The 20,080-nt window shown below is 38.8% G+C and overlaps 1 protein-coding gene and 1 gene segment (V, D, J or C); both read right to left on the bottom strand.

The window, feature by feature from the left end:
• Positions 1-20,080, bottom strand: part of LOC139639667 (uncharacterized) — a 184,954-nt gene that overhangs the window by 96,731 nt on the left and 68,143 nt on the right. Inside the window, exons 6-12 of the mRNA XM_071513817.1 lie at positions 18,668-18,985; positions 18,039-18,335; positions 17,628-17,939; positions 17,223-17,507; positions 16,693-16,986; positions 16,282-16,593; positions 14,531-14,815 (exon numbers count right to left, since the gene is read on the bottom strand). Coding sequence (XP_071369918.1) covers positions 14,531-14,815; positions 16,282-16,593; positions 16,693-16,986; positions 17,223-17,507; positions 17,628-17,939; positions 18,039-18,335; positions 18,668-18,985 — 2,103 coding nt within the window. The remainder of the gene's footprint in view (positions 1-14,530; positions 14,816-16,281; positions 16,594-16,692; positions 16,987-17,222; positions 17,508-17,627; positions 17,940-18,038; positions 18,336-18,667; positions 18,986-20,080) is intronic.
• LOC139639673 (immunoglobulin heavy constant mu-like) lies at positions 122-13,844 on the bottom strand. The segment is given in 12 exon segments: positions 122-152; positions 2,238-2,365; positions 4,348-4,496; positions 4,779-4,801; positions 5,695-6,082; positions 6,260-6,525; positions 6,681-7,020; positions 8,293-8,592; positions 9,024-9,089; positions 12,529-12,816; positions 13,421-13,741; positions 13,835-13,844. Coding segments are annotated over 12 exon segments (2,310 nt in total).

Genomic DNA, 20,080 nt, shown 5'->3' with positions numbered 1-20,080 from the left:
ATAGAACCCACATTACTACCCACAAACTTTTCCGTATGGGCTTCATCCAAAATAATACATGTTCACACTGTCCAAGCTCAATAGACAATTATTTCCACGCTCTCTGGCTCTGCCCATATGTTCATGGGTTCTGGTCGGAGGTCATGGGCAGGCTATAGACACACTGCAGAGCATGTCACACTTCGAAAGCCATGCCCACCGTGGGGGAAAACAATATCGTTAACAAACTGGCAAAAGCGACGGTCGGGAGGAAATCTTAGATCTTAATCTCAGATACGGACAGCCTGACAAGGTTTTTCCTGTTTTTGAGTAGACAAGTACAGTATATCAAACAATTATTTTGGCACACTGCCTCCAACAGAGAGGGAAATGTACATTGAGAAAATGAACTTAATTGGCCTCCGTCAATGTCCTTTTTCATTACTCCAGTGAAGTTGGATAAATGATCCCACACAGTGGACTAAAGTGAAATACTTCGACATTTACCACTACTTAATTTAATCACCAGGTAGTAATAAACTGACCTTGAATAATTTCACTTCATATTTAAAAATGTTAAATACAGTTATGCTTTTCAGACTGTAAGTTTGAGCGACGCTGACGTGACATTGGTTATTAAAGTGGATTGTTGCTAAGTTAACTATCTTCCGTTAGCTAACAAGTCAGTGAGATTTCTCATTACTTTTGCACCCTGGACTGGCAGTCAATTGACTTTATTCACACGATGTTGCTAGCTGTTAACTGTTTGGTCTATCTGAAGTCCTATGTTTTGAAGTAAGGCTAGATTTATGCCAATCTTCCAGGTGGAGTTTCCCACCCCAAGTTCAAAATGGCTGCCGTGTGAATAAGGTCAATACAGAGCAAAATATCCTGAAACCCACACATGAACACAACTCATCTGTTGTATAGAGAGGAATTGGCTCAGTAATGTTAGCTTAGTAGCAACCTAATGTTAGGACAGCATGGTAGCTTTTAAACACATTTAACATACAGGTTATCTTACAAGAATATAACAAGATAAGTTACTGACCAGTGACAAAATACTGGCCACATTCTAAGTGCACTTAGTCTCAGGTCCCAAAGTTTCCCCTCTCTTCTACCATGTACCACTGTCAGCACCTTACTCCTTATGGCCTGGATCCACATTTTTCTTAACGGCTCCCTTACTCGGGAGCACAAAAAACTGTAATTCACGGTTTTTACGTTTGTTGGCTGTGCACCCCACCACACAACAGCTTTTAGGCATGTTTAATTTGGAGAATAATGACAATGATGTACATTCAGACACACAAGGTCAATGGAGAGGGTGCAGTGGTTTCCCCCACGATGGGCGTGGCCTATTTTATCGACATCCCCCTGTGCCCCACCATTGCTTTATTGGGTGACACCTCCACATTACAACTTCCCAAACATCTCAAACCCTTCATATTAATATCATTAACCATTGCCAAGAAGACCATATTACTAAACTGGAAAGACTAAACACTAACATTCCCTCACAACAACAGACATCAATTAACCAAGCAATGTGCAGCCCATCACCACTCCAGCTCGGTATATTTAGTTTTGTTTGTCTTATCTTTTTATTTTTTTTTTGTCTGTCTTGTTATACGTGTCCTATTGTACACCCTCTATATGTTATTATGCATTTATAAGGAATGATGTATCGCTGTACAGATGTTGTTTTGTTTTGTACGTTACTGTACCGTCTTCCTGTATTATTTGTAAAAAAAAAATAAAAATTACGGCAGCACTGATGTCAGACTGAAAAAAAAGGTCTCTTTCTCATTATAATGACATCTTTTCTCGTTATTGCGACATACCAACTCATCTCAAAGTGAGAAAAAAATCTATACCCTAATGAGAAAACAGCCTATAGACATCGGAGGAATTCAGAATGGCTCATTAACATGATTTAATCAAGTTGACTCAAACTCATGGAATGAGAACTCAGCAACAACAATCAGACTCACTCAACTCATCCTGACTCAGACACAATCAAGCTGATATCTCGTTATAACAAGAAAAGTTTCTTGTTATAACGAGATACTGAGGCTATATTTTTTTCCCACTGTGACATCAATACGCTGCTGTAACATTATGAACAACATATAAATATAGTTGTGTGTAGTGATGCAGCAATTTTCATAGTGTGCTGTTAGACAGGTAGCCACACTGATAGATCTTGTGAATTCAACTTTGTTGTGGCTGGACTTGCATGTAACACTTGAGCCCACTTATCCATATACAGCTCAATCTGACTGCTCAGACTGAAGGTTTTCTCTACTCCCTCCACACTTTGCAGCTTCTTTTGGATTGGCATGGTGTTTAGAGCCTGGTTGTCCATTTGCCACTCCACACTCAGCTGGTTTGGAAAGAAGCCACTTAGGATGCAGACGAGTCCAACTGGTGAGGCCCCGAACTCCTTCCCAGACAGAGTATGTTCTTTTTCAGTTCAGTCTAAACGTTTGATGGATTGTGTACATTTTCAAAATCCTGAGCTGATTTCAAGCTCTAAGCAAGTTATACATACCTTTAGATTTTGGTCAACTAACCATCTCTACAGTCTCAATCCTAAGTGTAATATCCTTGTACTTAGGCTAGATGGCAGAGTTGTACTTTTACACTGGCTGGTGCTTAAAGTCAGGTGGAGATGGAGCTGGAGGTCTGTTGCACAGATGTTGCAGCAGGACAGGGCAGAGCGATCAGGGCAGGCAGCAAGCGGAAGCATTGAGTAACACCCAGGTCCCAAAAAAGCACCCCAAATACAGAAGTGAAACATGACAGTGAGCAACGGTGCATCACAGACACCAGGTGTGAAGTCTGGTCATGCCAGTAAGGGAAATATACTGACAATTTAAATATCTCACAACTGTTTACATACAAGTTATCTACCCGATTTTGTTACATGACTTCTCAAAGTTTTAGTTCTCTGGTCTATTATTACCACCACAATGTAATATCTTTGTATTTGCATATTGACTTGAACATGGTCTGTTGATTCCAGGTGCTGGAGAGCTGATGAACAAAACCGAAGCAGACAAATATCCAAACAAAAATGAAACATAAAAAAAACAAAAAAAAAAACATTATGTACTGTTGAGTGATATTTATAGATCATTTAAAAGTAAAACTGGAAACAATTAAATATATAAAAATAAAATACAAATAAAATAACTATCTCACTAGTGGAAGAGAGAAACAAGTTTACAGATCAAACACAATTGCTTAAATGGTTATTTTCAGTTAAATGTTTATTTTCAACAAGGACATAACTCTATATAATTAAAATTAGAAAAAATGCAATAGTGAATAGTTACAGGACACTATGAATACAGTAAGGATTAATATGTGAAAATATGAGAATATGTTTTTAAACAGACAGTTCATCAGTTTTTTTCATTTGACCTGAAAAGAAGAAAAACAGAAAAAAACATGTATCAGCACTATTATTATTGTCAAAAACAATCAAATCACTACTACTACTTATGACATTTCATTAATACATTTCTTAAATTGTTGGTTATAATGCAGTATTAGTCATATGTGCATCATAAGCACATTACAATTACATCACAACTGCATTAGGAAATGTCATAATATACTATAATAAATCATTAATCTGGTAAGTGGTGGGAATGAGGTACATATTAAATAATATATTTACTACTGGCACCTCTATATTTATTTTTTGCAACATATCATCACCTCATAAATTCATTAAAATTACATGACAGTGGCATCAGAAAATGTCATAATACACTATAATTCATTATTAATTTGGTAGGACCAGATTATGAGTTATAAACAATGTATTTACCACTGAAACCGATATATAATTATTTTGTTTGTAAGACAACATTCTAACCTTCTGAGTCTTATGTTCTGTCCACACATGGGACAATGCTCATTTACATAACATTATCAATATTCCATGGAAGCCATGTTAGATGACCAAAGAACATTATGATCATCATGATACCATGATGACCATGATGGAAGTGTCCTTTCTATCCGTTCAAGTTCTGTGAGTCAAACTATATTCATAAGGCATAATGACATGTTCTGATGCAGTTATTATGGAATTATAACATCCTCATGATGAGCATAGGATGTTTTATAACCAACAATTCAAGTAAAGTGACTGATATTACTTCTACTGCAGCTACCCTTTAATGACCTTATGGTCATCATTGTCTAACATCATTGTTGTTTGAATAATAATTAACAAAGCTTTTCTTTATCCAGTTATCCAGTCTAATTGTTTTGGAGTATACAGAGTTAAATTAAAATGAAACACATTATAGCTATGCTGCATGGAACCCTAACTTTTAAAACCATTACTACCTTGATAGCAGTGGTTCCAATGCTGTACAGCAGAGTGATGAGGAAGAGGATGATGAAGGTAGGGGCTGTGTTGTCCGTGCTATCGTTGTCTGTCTCCGTGGCATCACCACATTTGTTGTCAGTCAGAAACGGAAACTCACACTCACAAACTGCATATAGAGATGAAAGTGGTGTTACATTGGCAGTCACACCTATGGTTCTCAGTTTTGACAGTTTTGGTATGAGAATGATCTTGTGATGCTATGGAAACAGCTTTGGTAGAAGCTTGATACTTGGTAGTTGCTTCTGACACACTGTGTACGCCCACAAACTGTCTTTCCTTTGAAATTAAATAATTAAATGATTAAACACATGTTTTGGTCTGAGACATTGACATGCAGCTTAAAATGGTGTGTGGGTGTTTTTCTGCTGTGTTCTTCTATGCACCTGGCAGTCATTGAGAATAACACTCAGGCTTGCAAAAGACACAACACCCTTTATAAGTATCAATGACTATTCTGAATGAATCCTTCAATCAATATTTTATGGTAAGAAGTGGCTAGACAGCTTTACCTCTAGATATTCATTGGCACAGTTCTCATCTATTGGGTATAGTATTGGATATTATTATTATTATTATTATTATTATCACTAATTAAATCCTTTTTGATATTAAGCTAATCTTTTGTAAAATGGTGGCAACACTAGCCGTTACAATGATCCTGAATTGCTTTTGAAAGACCCCATGTTATGCTGTGGCATGCATGTGGCTTGGCTTGTGAATTGGTATAGTAAATCCTTAATGTGCAATGATAATTTGAGAGATCACAGCAGCTGAGTTAGATCTTAAACAGACTATTTTGTGGGAAGGACAAGACCCAGTAGATTGAACACAAGCACACAAAGACAAAACACAGGAACAATTAATGCACCAACTACACATAAAAATGAACAAATATGATTTTGTTGATATTTTTTGGGGCATTTTGTATTCTTACAGTCAGTGATCTGTGTGGTTTGTTTTGAAGTGAATGACATTTTGCTGTAGAAAAAATGTTACATTGTCATCACTATAGTTTCAATCATAAATATAATGATATCTACAACCTTGTGTTACCACAGTCTGGAATGCCCAACGTTTTGTCCTATGGTACTGTGACAGTTAACCTTTTTTAAACTTGTATTTCAATTGAACATGTGGCACTCAATGATCGTTAAATAGGCATATCAACTGCATCAACAGAGTTATGAAGGACATTTTTTATTTTGATTTTGAATCTGCATTTAAAAGACAAACAGCATGTCATATCACAAGTAACAAACATAACAAACAGGGCATAAGACACAGCGACACAACACAACATCTACTAGGCCTTGCAACTTGGGATGTTCATGTTGAGGTTGACCATGTTGGGTTTGTCACATGTTCTCTCCACCACGGACCTGACAATGACTCGAGTTGTGTCCATCATAGACTCATGGTAAACTACACAGCTATACACGGCTTCATTGCTTTTCCACTGGTCATGGCTGAACGTTAGCTGGCCATAAAGAGAGTACAATCCATTATTTTCTATATGGTTTGTGGTACTGAACGCATACATTTTGGAATCTACTGCCATATCATTAACAAGCCAAGACACCACAACCTCCTTGGGGTAGAAGTCTTTCACATAACAAGTCAGGGTCACCGTATCGTTACTAGTTTGTTCTACTGGCGGCAGCAGAAAAACTGACGGACGCTTAGGCGCTCCTCCTGCAAGCATGAGAGAACAATTAGGCCCTCTTGCCACAGATAAGAACACCTCTTATTCTGCATTTCTTCTATAAAATACATTCATAAAGACATCTCATAAACTTGAATGATCACATGGATGGAAATTTGTCAAAGGCACTCAAACAGACTTTTAATGCACAAAGAAAATTTGCTTACCGTTCTTCCTTTCAAAGAGCACCCTCTTTGGTTGGAACAAATCAGCATGCTTAACAACACAGTAGTATTGTATCCCCTTCCTCCACTCCTCATACGTGACATCAGCTACAATGCTGAAGCGTCTCCTATCTGCAGAGATTTTAGTCTTGTTCTTGTTCTCAAGTATGTCATTTCCCTGTTGGTCCTTCCACTTAACAGAATCAATGGCTCCACTTTTTGCAAAAAACGTGACATACAAGTTCTGCTTTTTTGTTGACAAACATCTCCTCTAGTGAGAGGGGTAAGATCTCTATCTTTTCTATTGGGTCATCTTTATTTGGCAGACCTGTTGACAGAGGAATTAATGAGCATTTACAAAACTGTCATGGCTGTAAAACCATTGGAATTGCAATTACAATTACAAAAAAAATATATATTTTACTCACAGCCAGGGTCGCTGATCACAGTTTCGGTCACATTTTTGTCACCTTGCTTAAACACACATGTAAATATAGAAATGTCCCCATCAGTCAAAGCACTCTCATCTACCTTGAGAAAGCTTGCTGCACTGAACAAAGTTCCGTTGTCAGTCCCACTTTCAAAAGAAGGTGTGTTGATGATCTTAGATGTTTTGTCGTTGATTTCCTTTCCATTTCTCAGCCATTTGATCTCATGATTTTTTGATGAAAAATCAATGGCAAAACAGGAAGCCATCTTTTCAGTCTCCACCTCCTCATTAGAGGAGACGAACACTTTGAGAGTTGGCAGCGGATGATGCACAACTGAAAAACAAACATATACACAAATATATGTATGCAGAAGCAGGGAATGATATATATGCAGAAGCAGAGGTGGACAATGTGCTACAATGAAGATTAAAACTAGATTCATGTGACTTTTTATGTAGCTTTATGCAACTTTAGCATACATGTGCACATATGGAGTACACTCCTCAGATTAGCACTTGGTTTGTTACTCAAATGTTCTGTAAGTGTCAAAAGTAGAGCTTTGATGCTTCTGCATATACACTGACTGTAAGGCAAGTTAACATAAACAGATTTAAACCAGCCTTTGACTGAACATTTTTTGAATAGTGAATGTTCATTGAAATAGAGTAAAAGTGCAGGCAGACATGGAAAGGAAACAACATGGGTTATGAAAGTATATGAAAGGAAGCAGAACATATTGCCATAATCTGTAAAAGCAGAGTGCAGACGACATAGATGAGCAGGAAATAAAATTGACTGAGCCAACAACTCAGTTTGCGTGGGCAAGCTTCAGCCTCTCCATTCTGGAAAAATCCACCTTACTGTACACCTGCTCACTCAGCACGTTATGATTTTTAACAGTACAATATTCATAGATATGTAAGGATATGTGATTTTGTAATAATCACACTGACAATATATGAGAATTATTATGCTGTCCTTTGTGTCTAATTTGCTGCTATTTTGAACTAGTCAGGAAACATTTTAGTTATTTATTTCTAAAACACTTCAGTTATTGTTTCCTTTTCTGTGCAATACATGCATGTATAACTGAAATAAGACATCACTTAGAATTACACTTGGTTCCTCAGGGGCATCAATTCACTAAACCCTGAGGTGTGGCAAAGTCCCTGCATCTAACATTTGTAAGCAGAATTTACAAAACCAATTTAGTGAATACATTTCTGGGATTAAATTTCTTTGGTGAGGTACACTGCAGTGTTTCAAAATCAAAAAATTACATGAAAATGCTCTGTATTTGTCACTGTATTCTACTCTATAGCAGTTGACCAAATTTGTCCGACATTAGCCCAGTTTTCAATATTGCTGTTAATACATTTTTGTATAATCAACCATTTTTTTTTTTTTTTAGAAAAATAAAACTGTTATACACTTTACGAATAAAAATGAAAATATATATATTATTAGGACTGATTTAGCTTACTTGAAATCACTGTGAATAAAAATACACAAATTTCTATGCTGCATAGATTTGCAAACCAATATACTAAACAAGTAAATTAGTTTGATTAAATAAATACATATAATAGTTTACATGAATCTTACCTTTTTTTCCGAAGGAGGTATATTTGTTTCCTGCTGCATGTGTCACTTTACAAGTAAAATGTTTCCTTTGGTCCCAGTCTGCTCTCCTGACATGGATCTGGCTGACTCCTGTATACAAGTTGTTTCTCTCAACTGCAGGGTACTGAACAAAGTCGGTCAGGGCAGCTCCATTGGAATCGGCCCATGCGAAGGTCACTGAGGCAGGAGTGAAGCCGGTGGCGAGGCAGCCGAGAGTGACCGTCTCTCCAGTCCCAGAACCACATTGTGCCAGAGGAAACACTGAGGGGGCAGTTGATGTGGCTGAGAGAGGGAAACAAAGTGTATCATCAAGATATTGAAATAAAAATTAAATGCCATAGTACAGACATTCCTCTTAAATATTGGAGATAGCAAAGAGAAGCCAATTGCAGCTTAATGTTAAACTATTCCATTTATTTGGAGGGTAGTTGAGGAAAGGAACATATTAACCTCCCTCAATTATATTATTTGTGCTAGTTTTTGGTTATCAGTCAATATATTGTAGGTAAATTCAGTTCAGAGATTCAACAGTATTCTTAAAATAACCACCGACAATATTTGAAATCGGTGGAAGGTTTGAATTAAATAAACACCCATCAGTTTTGCTAATAGCGTCCATGACAGATACGGAACAGTACGGACATTAAATTATTATGAAAAGCTATTACTTCTGTTTCACTGATTCACTGATTATTTAAGTTGAGTATTCTTACCCGATGAAACAGTTACTGCTGTTCCCTTGCCTCAGTAGTCAAAAGCACCATAGCACAGTGCTAAATCTACTTACTGGTTAGTATAAAAAGGCAAAATCTACTCAATAGCTAGTATGTAAGTATAGGTACAGCAAGTCTATACCTTTGCATTTAATTAACAGTATATTATAAAATCCACTTGAATGACAAAAAACAAAATGACCATATGGCCTAATAGTGAGACATTATTCTTCCTCTCAAAACAGTCATGCTGGTTAGTGCTTACCTTCACTTTGAAACTCTTCATCTTAATGAGGCCTAATGTTCCATCATCTGTCATCAGTTAGACACTCACAAGGCCATGTAAAATTAAGTAACCTTGCATGTTAGACATGTTAACTTTTTCCTGCATGTCAGCTCAGTTCAGCTCACAATATGGGAGCTAGCAACATGGTAACTGGAGTTGGTTGAGCAGCTGTACAAAATCCTACAGTACTCATTTACTGGGCTGTTAGACCCCCCTCTGTCTCACATGACTGATCTCTTAGCTTCAATTACATGGAAATATGTCAGTATCTTTGTATTTATGAAGTAAACGTGTTTTTGCAACTCTTTTCCCAGACGGGGCAACAGAGGTGGAGAATATTCCTCCAGAACCGAGTGTAGACTGCTGTCCATGTTTGATATGAGAGGGTTTGACATTGGCGAGCCCGCTTTGGCAATATTCAAATAAGTCCCTCCAGCTTTATGTTTCATTCAGAAATACGTCAATACACGGAAGCAAATCACACTCTCCATGCAACTTCATGGGGTCTGTAAAAGTGGCTAGAATTTGAACAGGCATATAACAGGCATAAAGTTATTAATGTTTGGTGAAAATCCGACATGTGGAACTGGCATATATTAACAACTGCATAGCGTTGGTGGAGGTATGCACTCTACTGAGTGCTATGTAGTTGCAATAATATTTAGCAATTTTCTCCCATTCCGGCAATAGGTTATAGGGTCTGAAATCACTTATTGCAGGTTTCATCATCAATTAACCAACATTTTAAAAAAGTTAATCACATCCCCTCCCATGTATCATTGTGTGTGTGTGTGTGTGTGTGTGTGTGTGTGTGTGTGTGTGTGTGTGTGTGTGTGTGTGTTGTTGTGTCTTCACTGTCCACTGGCTATCATTCTCTGATATTAGCTGATGGTGCCAGGTGATGTCACCTTCTATAGAGTACAAAAAGTGGTGACATCACCCAGCACCAAAGCCAATTGGCAATTTCAGTAGCATGCTTTTTACCATTAGATGTCAGGCTTTACACAGATCTGGGTTTGGTGTGAAGTTACTCTTTAACTCTGAATAGAAATTGTATCTGAGCAGAAATTGTATTTTGGACTTTCTTATGCTGGACCCCAGTAAGCCACACTGTGGGCACCCCACAATTACGGCACTTTGGCTGTACTCCCTCTCTAAACCCCCCTACCCCCCGGCACATCTTCTCTTATCTTTACAGACATTAGCTATATATGTCCAAGCCTTTTGCAGTTGAAAGGAAGGTTAGACAGGGAGATGCTCTAGGGCAGCCTGCTGGGCACGGTGCCCTGCTTCCCTGTCGCCGGCCCCTTGGCATTTTGCCATTTAATATTTCCAGTTGATTTCAGACCTGTGAGCATCTGCATACATACCAGCGCACATTACTACACATGACTAGCCTTTCACATGGGAATTGGCAAATCACTACTGCTAAATGCAGAGCCATGTCTCCCTCTTGTGGACGATGTCAGTAATACAGGTGATCAGTGAGACTACAACTGATGCTGGGGCAGTGAGCACGTTTACATGGACTGCAATATTCCGATATTAACCCGATTAAGACAACACTCTGAATAAGAAACTGCCATGTAAACAGCATTTTCTGATTACCTTAACCCGAATAAGGTCATAGTCACAATAAGCAATAGTCGAATTAAGTCATGTGGAGTATAACAATTTTAGAGTTTTCGCAGCATTTTCGACACGTACGGCAATCCAACTGCTTGACGACGCATGCTCTAGCTTCCAGCGAGTGTTGCGAACATGTTTACAGAAGAAAAGATGACTGCCACCGGTAAAAAGAAGTCCCAAAATGTTGTCTCTACCACAGTAGCAACATGACAGAAAGGGTTTTAGGTTAAATTCCGAGGGAAACTCTGACGTAGGACGTAGGGACGTAATGTGGGCGTGCGTCTTCAGTCATCAATTGGACTATGCTCTGTAGCATGTAAACAGAAATATGAATGGAATATTCTATAAGCAACTCATGTAAACACCTTAATCGAAATGTTGTCTTATTTAGAATAAGGTCAATAGTCGGATTATTGCAGTCCATGTAAACGTAGTCAGTCATACAGTATGTGTATGTAGAGTAAATAGTGTTTCATATCAAGCACTTTAAGAATAATTGACATGCAAGTTTGTGTAATCGCTAGTTTAATTTTATTCAATGAGGTGAAAGTATAACAGACTACCAACATAGTCTTAAGAGAAATGGTATTTATAGTATAAACAAATTATATAAAATACAGTAAATGAAATATGCAAACATAATGAAAATGGATCAACCAAACTAGATATATGGCCTCAAAAATAAAAATCCACATTCAGGTCATAAAATAGGATCTTTCCTGGGGTCTTCATCATTTAGTCTGAAAGGAAAAATATGGGGAAATCTGTCAGGTATCTGTCATCTGCTGCCACTTTTGTTTAAGTCATGTGCACAATTTTAAGACAAATGCAACACTTTTAATGCATGCATATATAAAAATATACTAAAATATGAATGAGGGAGAGAGATATGTATAGCCTATATACTGTATATATATATGTGTGTCTGAGAGAGAGAGGGACCTCATACAGGACATCACACAAACATTGTATTTGCTGCAAAACCACTTTAAACATTCAAAACTCCATATTCTCACCTTAATGAGGGTCATCAAAATGCTATAGAGGAGGGAGACGAGGAAAAGCAGGAGGAAGGTGACAGTCATGTACCAGTTCCCCTCACCCAAGTCTTGATTGATAGCATCATGATTGTTCTCATCAACGAAACAGCCTTCCTCCATGATTTCTATGAAACAGATTGAAATGAGATTTGTGAGTTGACTATTATCAACATTGAAATTATCACATTACAAGCCAAAAAGTATTTTGACTGCCTCAGTCTTTAATATGCAAGAAAACAAACTGAAAACAAAAGGTGATCGGGTATTATAACCGCTACACTGTGGAACAGTCTGCCCGAGCAAATTGGTGTAACAAAATCAGTGTCTTCTTTAAAATAATTTCTCAATACACACTTTTACACACCGGCCTTTATGCAATTGTTTTTCTTGTCTTTAATCTTGTGTTGTTACCATTATTGTTTGTTCTGTGTTTTGTTTCTCTAACTCTCTGTAAAGCACTTTGTAAACTCAGTTTTTTGAAAAGTGCTATGTAAATATAGTTCATTATTATTATCATCAAAGATATGTGAATCGATGGACAAACTGGCACCTGGTTTGGATATATTCAGGGCCAAGGTGATGGTTGCATGCGTCACCCTGCAGGTGTAGACCTCCCCAGGTAGCCAGTCGACTGGGGACAGACGAAGTCGGCTTTGGATGCTGAATTTCCCCTTTGGGCCTCTGTGGGGTTCACTGGTGTTGTAGTCCAACCGGTGTGGCTCGTCATCACGAAGCCAGGTGATGTTGATGGATGCAGGGCTGAAGCCATACACCAGGCACACAAGCTCACCAGCACCCTGCAGCAAGGTGGCTGCAGGTTGGGAGGGGGTCACTGAGGCTGAGGAATATAGTCACACGAACGTTGTTATGAATTGATACTGAGGAAGGTCATGGAGAAGGAATAATGGTGAAATATCTACTAGGCATATTGGAGATTATTTTTTTATCAACATGTCAGCAGGCTGATACAGTGGTGGCCGACTTTCAACAATAAGTAATTAATTATTAAAGAGTGATAGTGGGGGAGTTATTTGAGCAAAGAAAAAAATGTAGGTTTTGTCCACAGTTATCAAACTCAGTAGAAACAATTGGTAACAAATAGAGCAAATAGTATATCACCCACGTCTGCTACAGGTCATCTTGATATATTGAATATCTACAATTATTATGTATATGACCAGATGCTTAATGTACTTGCAAAACTGCATGAAGAGTTATCTGTATCATTTGCAGAAATAGCGTTGCTGTGATTTAACAAAATACAGAAAATTCTGGCAGGAAACAAGCATTGTTTTGGAGGGAGGTGGCAGATAAGACAGAGTACCTATCCATTCATTCACAGTCTTGATCTACATATACTTTTGTACAATTTTAGAAGGTAATATCAATCTAACATGTGATGGACAACACCAAGATGGACAAGATATTGATTCTCTGCTTACCAAACACATCTTCTATGGTGCGTTTGAGTGGCAATTCAGATGACTCGTGTTCAACGACACAAGAATAGGTGGGTTCCTGGTCCCGCTCAGTTTGGGACGTGTTCAATCTGCTGCTCATTGAATAAGTGTTGCTGCCTGTGTATTTCCAAGCAGGGCTGTTGGTGTAGTGAGATAATGGCAGCTTGTGGCCATCCTTCTCCCAGTACACTATGATGTTAGACGGGGAGAACCCAGAGACTAGGCAAACAAGTGTGATGATGTTTGACCCTGACAGTTCAGAGTCGGTTGGCTGTATTATCTTCACAGTTGGTGGATTTAGGTCTTGAGAAACACAAAAAGAGGGGAACAATTAACAAGGGTTTTTATTTTGGCTTTTTCAATTCAATCATTTTATCACAGTAGGCACAAGCATACCTTTTACCATGGAAAGCATTATTATTAATTTGTGATGCAATCTCACCTTCTTATATTGAACTTGCCAGAAATTCTGAATCAGTATTAAGCAACCACAAAGGAGTCAAGTTTATGATTGTCATGTGTGATGCTACCTTTGCATTTGCTTATATGCTCCTCGTAGCCCTGGCTGGAGCATCTGTGTTTTCCCTCACAAGACACCTGTGTATATGCATGCCAAGCCTTTGCTGATACATTCAGGAAGCTATGCATAGTCTCTGTCCCATTGCTGTGACTCAGTGGTGCTTCTGTGAGCACATTCAGAGAAGGTGTGGTGCCACCCACTTTCCAGGTGATGGAGAAATCCTGAAGATTTAGACCAACCAGAAGACAGGTGATAGTCACCAATCCATCTTTGTGCAGCTCCTGGGGAGGTGGGCCCTGAACATGAACACCAACTGTCTGAGATGATGCTGGAGTCACTGAAAAAAACATGAAATGGTGTTTAAGTTTTTTCCCTTTACAGTGGCTGAAAAAAAACAGCTGAAGGTTCCAGGAATGAACATTTTGATGTTCTCCACCTTAAACTAAAAGGACTATTAGTAAAATATGGTCGCATGTTATTAATGGATGTTTCATAAATTGCGTAAAATGTTAAATCATTTTCTTATTTTGCAGGTGGGGGAAATTGTTTCTTTCCTTTTTGTTTAATTTTACCTGAGCAAAGGCTGATGTTCTTTCTGACTGGTTTGTGTATAGACTTGTCAGACACTTCACAAGTAAAGACCTCCCCGGTTTTCCACTCTTTTTGATTGATGTTCAGGTGACTGGTCACTGCCACACGTCCATCTGCACCCATCCTGATGTCATTAGTTGATGCAGGTCTATGCTGAGACCCAGAAAGCCATTTAATTTGAGGGTTGACGCCCAATCCAGAGCATAAGAGTTTCTGTGGTCCTGATTCTTCACTGGGAGCAAGAAGGAGCTCCACTGATGGGTCGCCTAAATATCCAACCAGAAAATAACATATATGGTTAAATCATAACTACAACAGAGTGATAAAAAGGGAATTAACAACAGACTAAATGTTATTGAGGGAGAGAAGAACAGTTGGCCACCCACCAAAAAAATACCCAGTTGAGTTTGACTGCCAACTGTTGGAGAAGCCTTGGTTCACTTTGCAGGTGAAAGTGTTGTTTTTATTCCAGTGAGTTGAAGGGACAGAGAAGCGTCTAGTGATTGATTGGAGGCCTTGGGCTTCAGGAAGTTCAACATACTGTTTGTCAGAGATGTCATCATTGTTGGCCTGAAATGTGACATAGAGGTCACTGGAGGAGAGTTGTGTGATGTCGCACTCCAGCACAGCACTCTCTCCCTTCAGCAAATCTGGGAGAGATCTCCTGATCAGCACTGATGGATCTGCAGCTGCAGGCCCTGGACGACACACACAGGAAATGATGCAGCATTTCTTTTTGTTTTCAGGTCTTCAATTGTCACATGACACCTGATTTTCATTTTGTATATCTCTCTTACCTGTAACACCCACTGTCTCCTCAGTGGATGAGAAGCAGCGATGTTCAGCTCTACATGTTATGTGGTTGATTTTCCTCCAGTCACTTAGAGGAACTGTTAGGTTGCTGATGATATGAGTTGTGTTTCTGACCAGGTTCACGCTATCACTGTTTGGTACTTGCTTATCCATCAGCCACGTCACCTTGGCATAGACAGTGCGGACGAAACATGTTGCTGTGACCTTAGACTCTGCCATCATTACTGTCTTGAAGCTGGGGATCTCCAGAAGAATGGAAGGAGGCGATCTTGGATGAACTGACAGTGGAAAATACAAGGAAAAATAAAGTCTTAAATTATGAAGAAGAGACAATCCTGAATAAATTATTTTACTCACATTTACTAAATATGTTTGTTACAATATATTATGTCCATATTTGACATTAAACTTTCAGTTAAATCTGAATAACCTGTTTGACTTGGAAAAGTGAGGGAATTTTTTTCTTATTTCGCAGTTGGTTTAGGTTGTTACTCTCGTTATGTTTTCATTTTACCTGAACAGAGGCTGATGTCTTTTGTGACTGGTTTGTGTATAGACTTGTCAGACACTTCACAAGTAAAGACCTCCCCGGTTTTCCACTCTGTTTGAGGGACGTTCAGGTGACTGGTTACTGCCACACGTCCATCTGCACCCATCCTGATGTCATTAGTTGATGCAGATCTATGCTGAGACCCAGAAAGCCATTTAATTTGAGGGTTGACGCCCAATCCAGAGCATAAGAGTTTCTGTGGTCCTGATTCTTCACTGGGAGCAAGAAGGAGCTCCACTGATGGGTCGCCTAAATATCCAACCAGAAAATAACATATATGGTTAAATCATAACTACAACAGAGTGATAAAAAGGGAATTAACAACAGACTAAATGTTATTGAGGGAGAGAAGAACAGTTGGCCACCCACCAAAAAAATACCCAGTTGAGTTTGACTGCCAACTGTTGGAGAAGCCTTGGTTCACTTTGCAGGTGAAAGTGTTGTTTTTATTCCAGTGAGTTGAAGGGACAGAGAAGCGTCTAGTGATTGATTGGAGGCCTTGGGCTTCAGGAAGTTCAACATACTGTTTGTCAGAGATGTCATCATTGTTGGCCTGAAATGTGACATAGAGGTCACTGGAGGAGAGTTGTGTGATGTCGCACTCCAGCACAGCACTCTCTCCCTTCAGCAAATCTGGGAGAGATCTCCTGATCAGCACTGATGGATCTGCAGCTGCAGGCCCTGGACGACACACACAGGAAATGATGCAGCATTTCTTTTTGTTTTCAGGTCTTCAATTGTCACATGACACCTGATTTTCATTTTGTATATCTCTCTTACCTGTAACACCCACTGTCTCCTCAGTGGATGAGAAGCAGCGATGTTCAGCTCTACATGTTATGTGGTTGATTTTCCTCCAGTCACTTAGAGGAACTGTTAGGTTGCTGATGATATGAGTTGTGTTTCTGACCAGGTTCACGCTATCACTGTTTGGTACTTGCTTATCCATCAGCCACGTCACCTTGGCATAGACAGTGCGGACGAAACATGTTGCTGTGACCTTAGACTCTGCCATCATTACTGTCTTGAAGCTGGGGATCTCCAGAAGAATGGAAGGAGGCGATCTTGGATGAACTGACAGTGGAAAATACAAGGAAAAATAAAGTCTTAAATTATGAAGAAGAGACAATCCTGAATAAATTATTTTACTCACATTTACTAAATATGTTTGTTACAATATATTATGTCCATATTTGACATTAAACTTTCAGTTAAATCTGAATAACCTGTTTGACTTGGAAAAGTGAGGGAATTTTTTTCTTATTTCGCAGTTGGTTTAGGTTGTTACTCTCGTTATGTTTTCATTTTACCTGAACAGAGGCTGATGTCTTTTGTGACTGGTTTGTGTATAGACTTGTCAGACACTTCACAAGTAAAGACCTCCCCGGTTTTCCACTCTGTTTGAGGGACGTTCAGGTGACTGGTTACTGCCACACGTCCATCTGCACCCATCCTGATGTCATTAGTTGATGCAGATCTATGCTGAGACCCAGAAAGCCATTTAATTTGAGGGTTGACGCCCAATCCAGAGCATAAGAGTTTCTGTGGTCCTGATTCTTCACTGGGAGCAAGAAGGAGCTCCACTGATGGGTCGCCTAAATATCCAACCAGAAAATAACATATATGGTTAAATCATAACTAAAACAGAGTGATAAAAAGGGAATTAACAACAGACTAAATGTTATTGAGGGAGAGAAGAACACTTGGCCACCCACCAAAAATATTCCCAGTTGAGTTTGACTGCCAACTGTTGGAGAAGCCTTGGTTCACTTTGCAGGTGAAAGTGTTGTCTTTATTCCAGTGAGTTGAAGGGACAGAGAAGCGTCTAGTGATTGATTGGAGGCCTTGGGCTTCAGGAAGTTCAACATACTGTTTGTCAGAGATGTCTTCATTGTTGGCCTGAAATGTGACATAGAGGTCACTGGAGGAGAGTTGTGTGATGTCACACTCCAGCACAGCACTCTCTCCCTTCAGCAAATCTGGGAGAGATCTCCTGATCAGCACTGATGGAGCTGCAGCTGCAGGCCCTGGACGACACACACAGGAAATGATGCAGCATTTCTTTTTGTTTTCAGGTCTTCAATTGTCACATGACACCTGATTTTCATTTTGTATATCTCTCTTACCTGTAACACTCACAGTCTCCTCAGTGGATGAGAAGCAGCGTTGTTCAGCTCTACATGTTATGTGGTTGATTTTCCTCCAGTCACTTGGAGGAACTGTTAGGTTGCTGATGATATGAGTTGTGTTTCTGACCAGGTTCACGCTGTCACTGTTTGGTACTTGCTTATCCATCAGCCAGGTCACCTTGGCATCATAGACAGTGCGGATGAAACATGTTGCTGTGACCTTAGACTCTGCCATCATTACTGTCTTGAAGCTGGGGATCTCCAGAAGAATGGAAGGAGGCGATCTTGAATTAACTGCCAGAAAAAGTGTTTGGACAAAACATGTTAATCTATAAAAACAAAGATTACAAAATAACAACTAACAAGTGTTGGACAAACTCGTCAATGTAATAGTATTTCGCTGTTGACTTCCTTTCTTTTTCACAGTGTAAGTTTTGTTGCTAAATACAGAGCAACTTAATATGTTGAACACATTCTATCAGAAACCACAGAGAAACATCACTAATCAATTTGCTTTTCATTTTGCCTTTATACAAAGACCAAAGACAAATTGCATTATGAATATATGTGTGTAGGTGATGCAGCAATTTCATAGTGTGTTGTTAGACAAAGGAAGCCACACTTACTTGCACAAATACTGATTGATCTTGTGATTTCAACTTTGTTGTGGCTGGACTTGCATGTAACATTTGAGCCCTTCACCCACTTATCCATATCCAGCTCAATCTGACTGCTCAGAGTGAAGGTTTTCTCCACTCCCTCCACACTTTGCAGCTTCTTTTGGATTGGCACGGTGTTTAGAGCCTTGTTGTCCATTTGCCACTCCACACTCAGCTGGTCTGGAAAAAAGCCACTTAGGGTGCAGATGAGTCTGACTGGTGAGGCCCCAAACTCGCCTTCCCAGACAGGGTAGAGCGTGATGTTTGGAGGTACAACCCGCTGGACTGAGACAGAGCACAGTTTATTTTTTTAACAGTTAGTTCAGTCTAAACGTTTGATGGATTGTGTACATTTTCAAAATCCTGAGCTGATTTTGAGCTCTAAGCAAGTTATACATACCTTTAGATTTTGGTCAACTAACCATCTCTACAGTCTCAATCCTAAGTGTAATATCCTTGTACTTAGGCTAGATGGCAGAATACTTTTACACTGGCTGGTGCTTAAAGTCAGGTGGAGATGGAGCTGGAGGTCTGTTGCACAGATGTTGCAGCAGGACAGGGCAGAGCGATCAGGGCAGGCAGCAAGCGGAAGCATTGAGTAACACCCAGGTCCCAAAAAAGCACCCGAAAAACAGAAGTGAAACATGACAGTGAGCAACGGTGCATCACAGACACCAGGTGTGAAGTCTGGTCATGCCAGTAAGGGAAATATACTGACAATTTAAATATCTCACAACTGTTTACATACAGGTTATCTACCCGATTTTGTTACATGACTTCTCAAAGTTTTAGTTCTCTGGTCTATTATTACCACCACATTGTAATATCTTTGTATTTGCATATTGACTTGAACATGGTCTGTTGATTCCAGGTGCTGGAGAGCTGATGAACAAAACTGAAGCAGACAAATATCCAAACAAAAATGAAACATTAAAAAAAAAATAAAAAAAAAAATGATGTACTGTTGAGTGATATTTATAGATCATTTAAAAGTAAAACTGGAAACAATTAAATATATAAAAAATAAAATACAAATAAAATAATTATCTCACTAGTGGAAGAGAGAAACAAGTTTACAGATCAAACACAATTGCTTAATGGTTATTTTCAGTTAAATGTTTATTTTCAACAAGGACATAACTCTATATAATTAAAATTAGAAAAAATGCAACAGTGAATAGTTAAAGGACACTATGAATACAGTAAGAATTAATATGTGAAAATATGAGAATATGTTTTTAAACAGACAGTTCATCAGTTTTTTTCATTTGACCTGAAAAGAAGAAAAACAGAAAAAAACATGTATCAGCACTATTATTATTGTCAAAAACAATCAAATCACTACTACTACTTATGACATTTCATTAATACATTTCTTAA

This window comes from Centroberyx affinis, unplaced genomic scaffold (genome assembly GCF_046629955.1).
Source record: "Centroberyx affinis isolate AG114_WGS23_722 - 3 ecotype Tasmania unplaced genomic scaffold, CSIRO-AGI_Caff_v1 ptg007549l_1, whole genome shotgun sequence".
Lineage (NCBI taxonomy): Eukaryota > Metazoa > Chordata > Actinopteri > Beryciformes > Berycidae > Centroberyx > Centroberyx affinis.
Note: the sequence above shows the minus strand (reverse complement) of the source record. Positions and strands in the feature narration are given on the sequence as shown.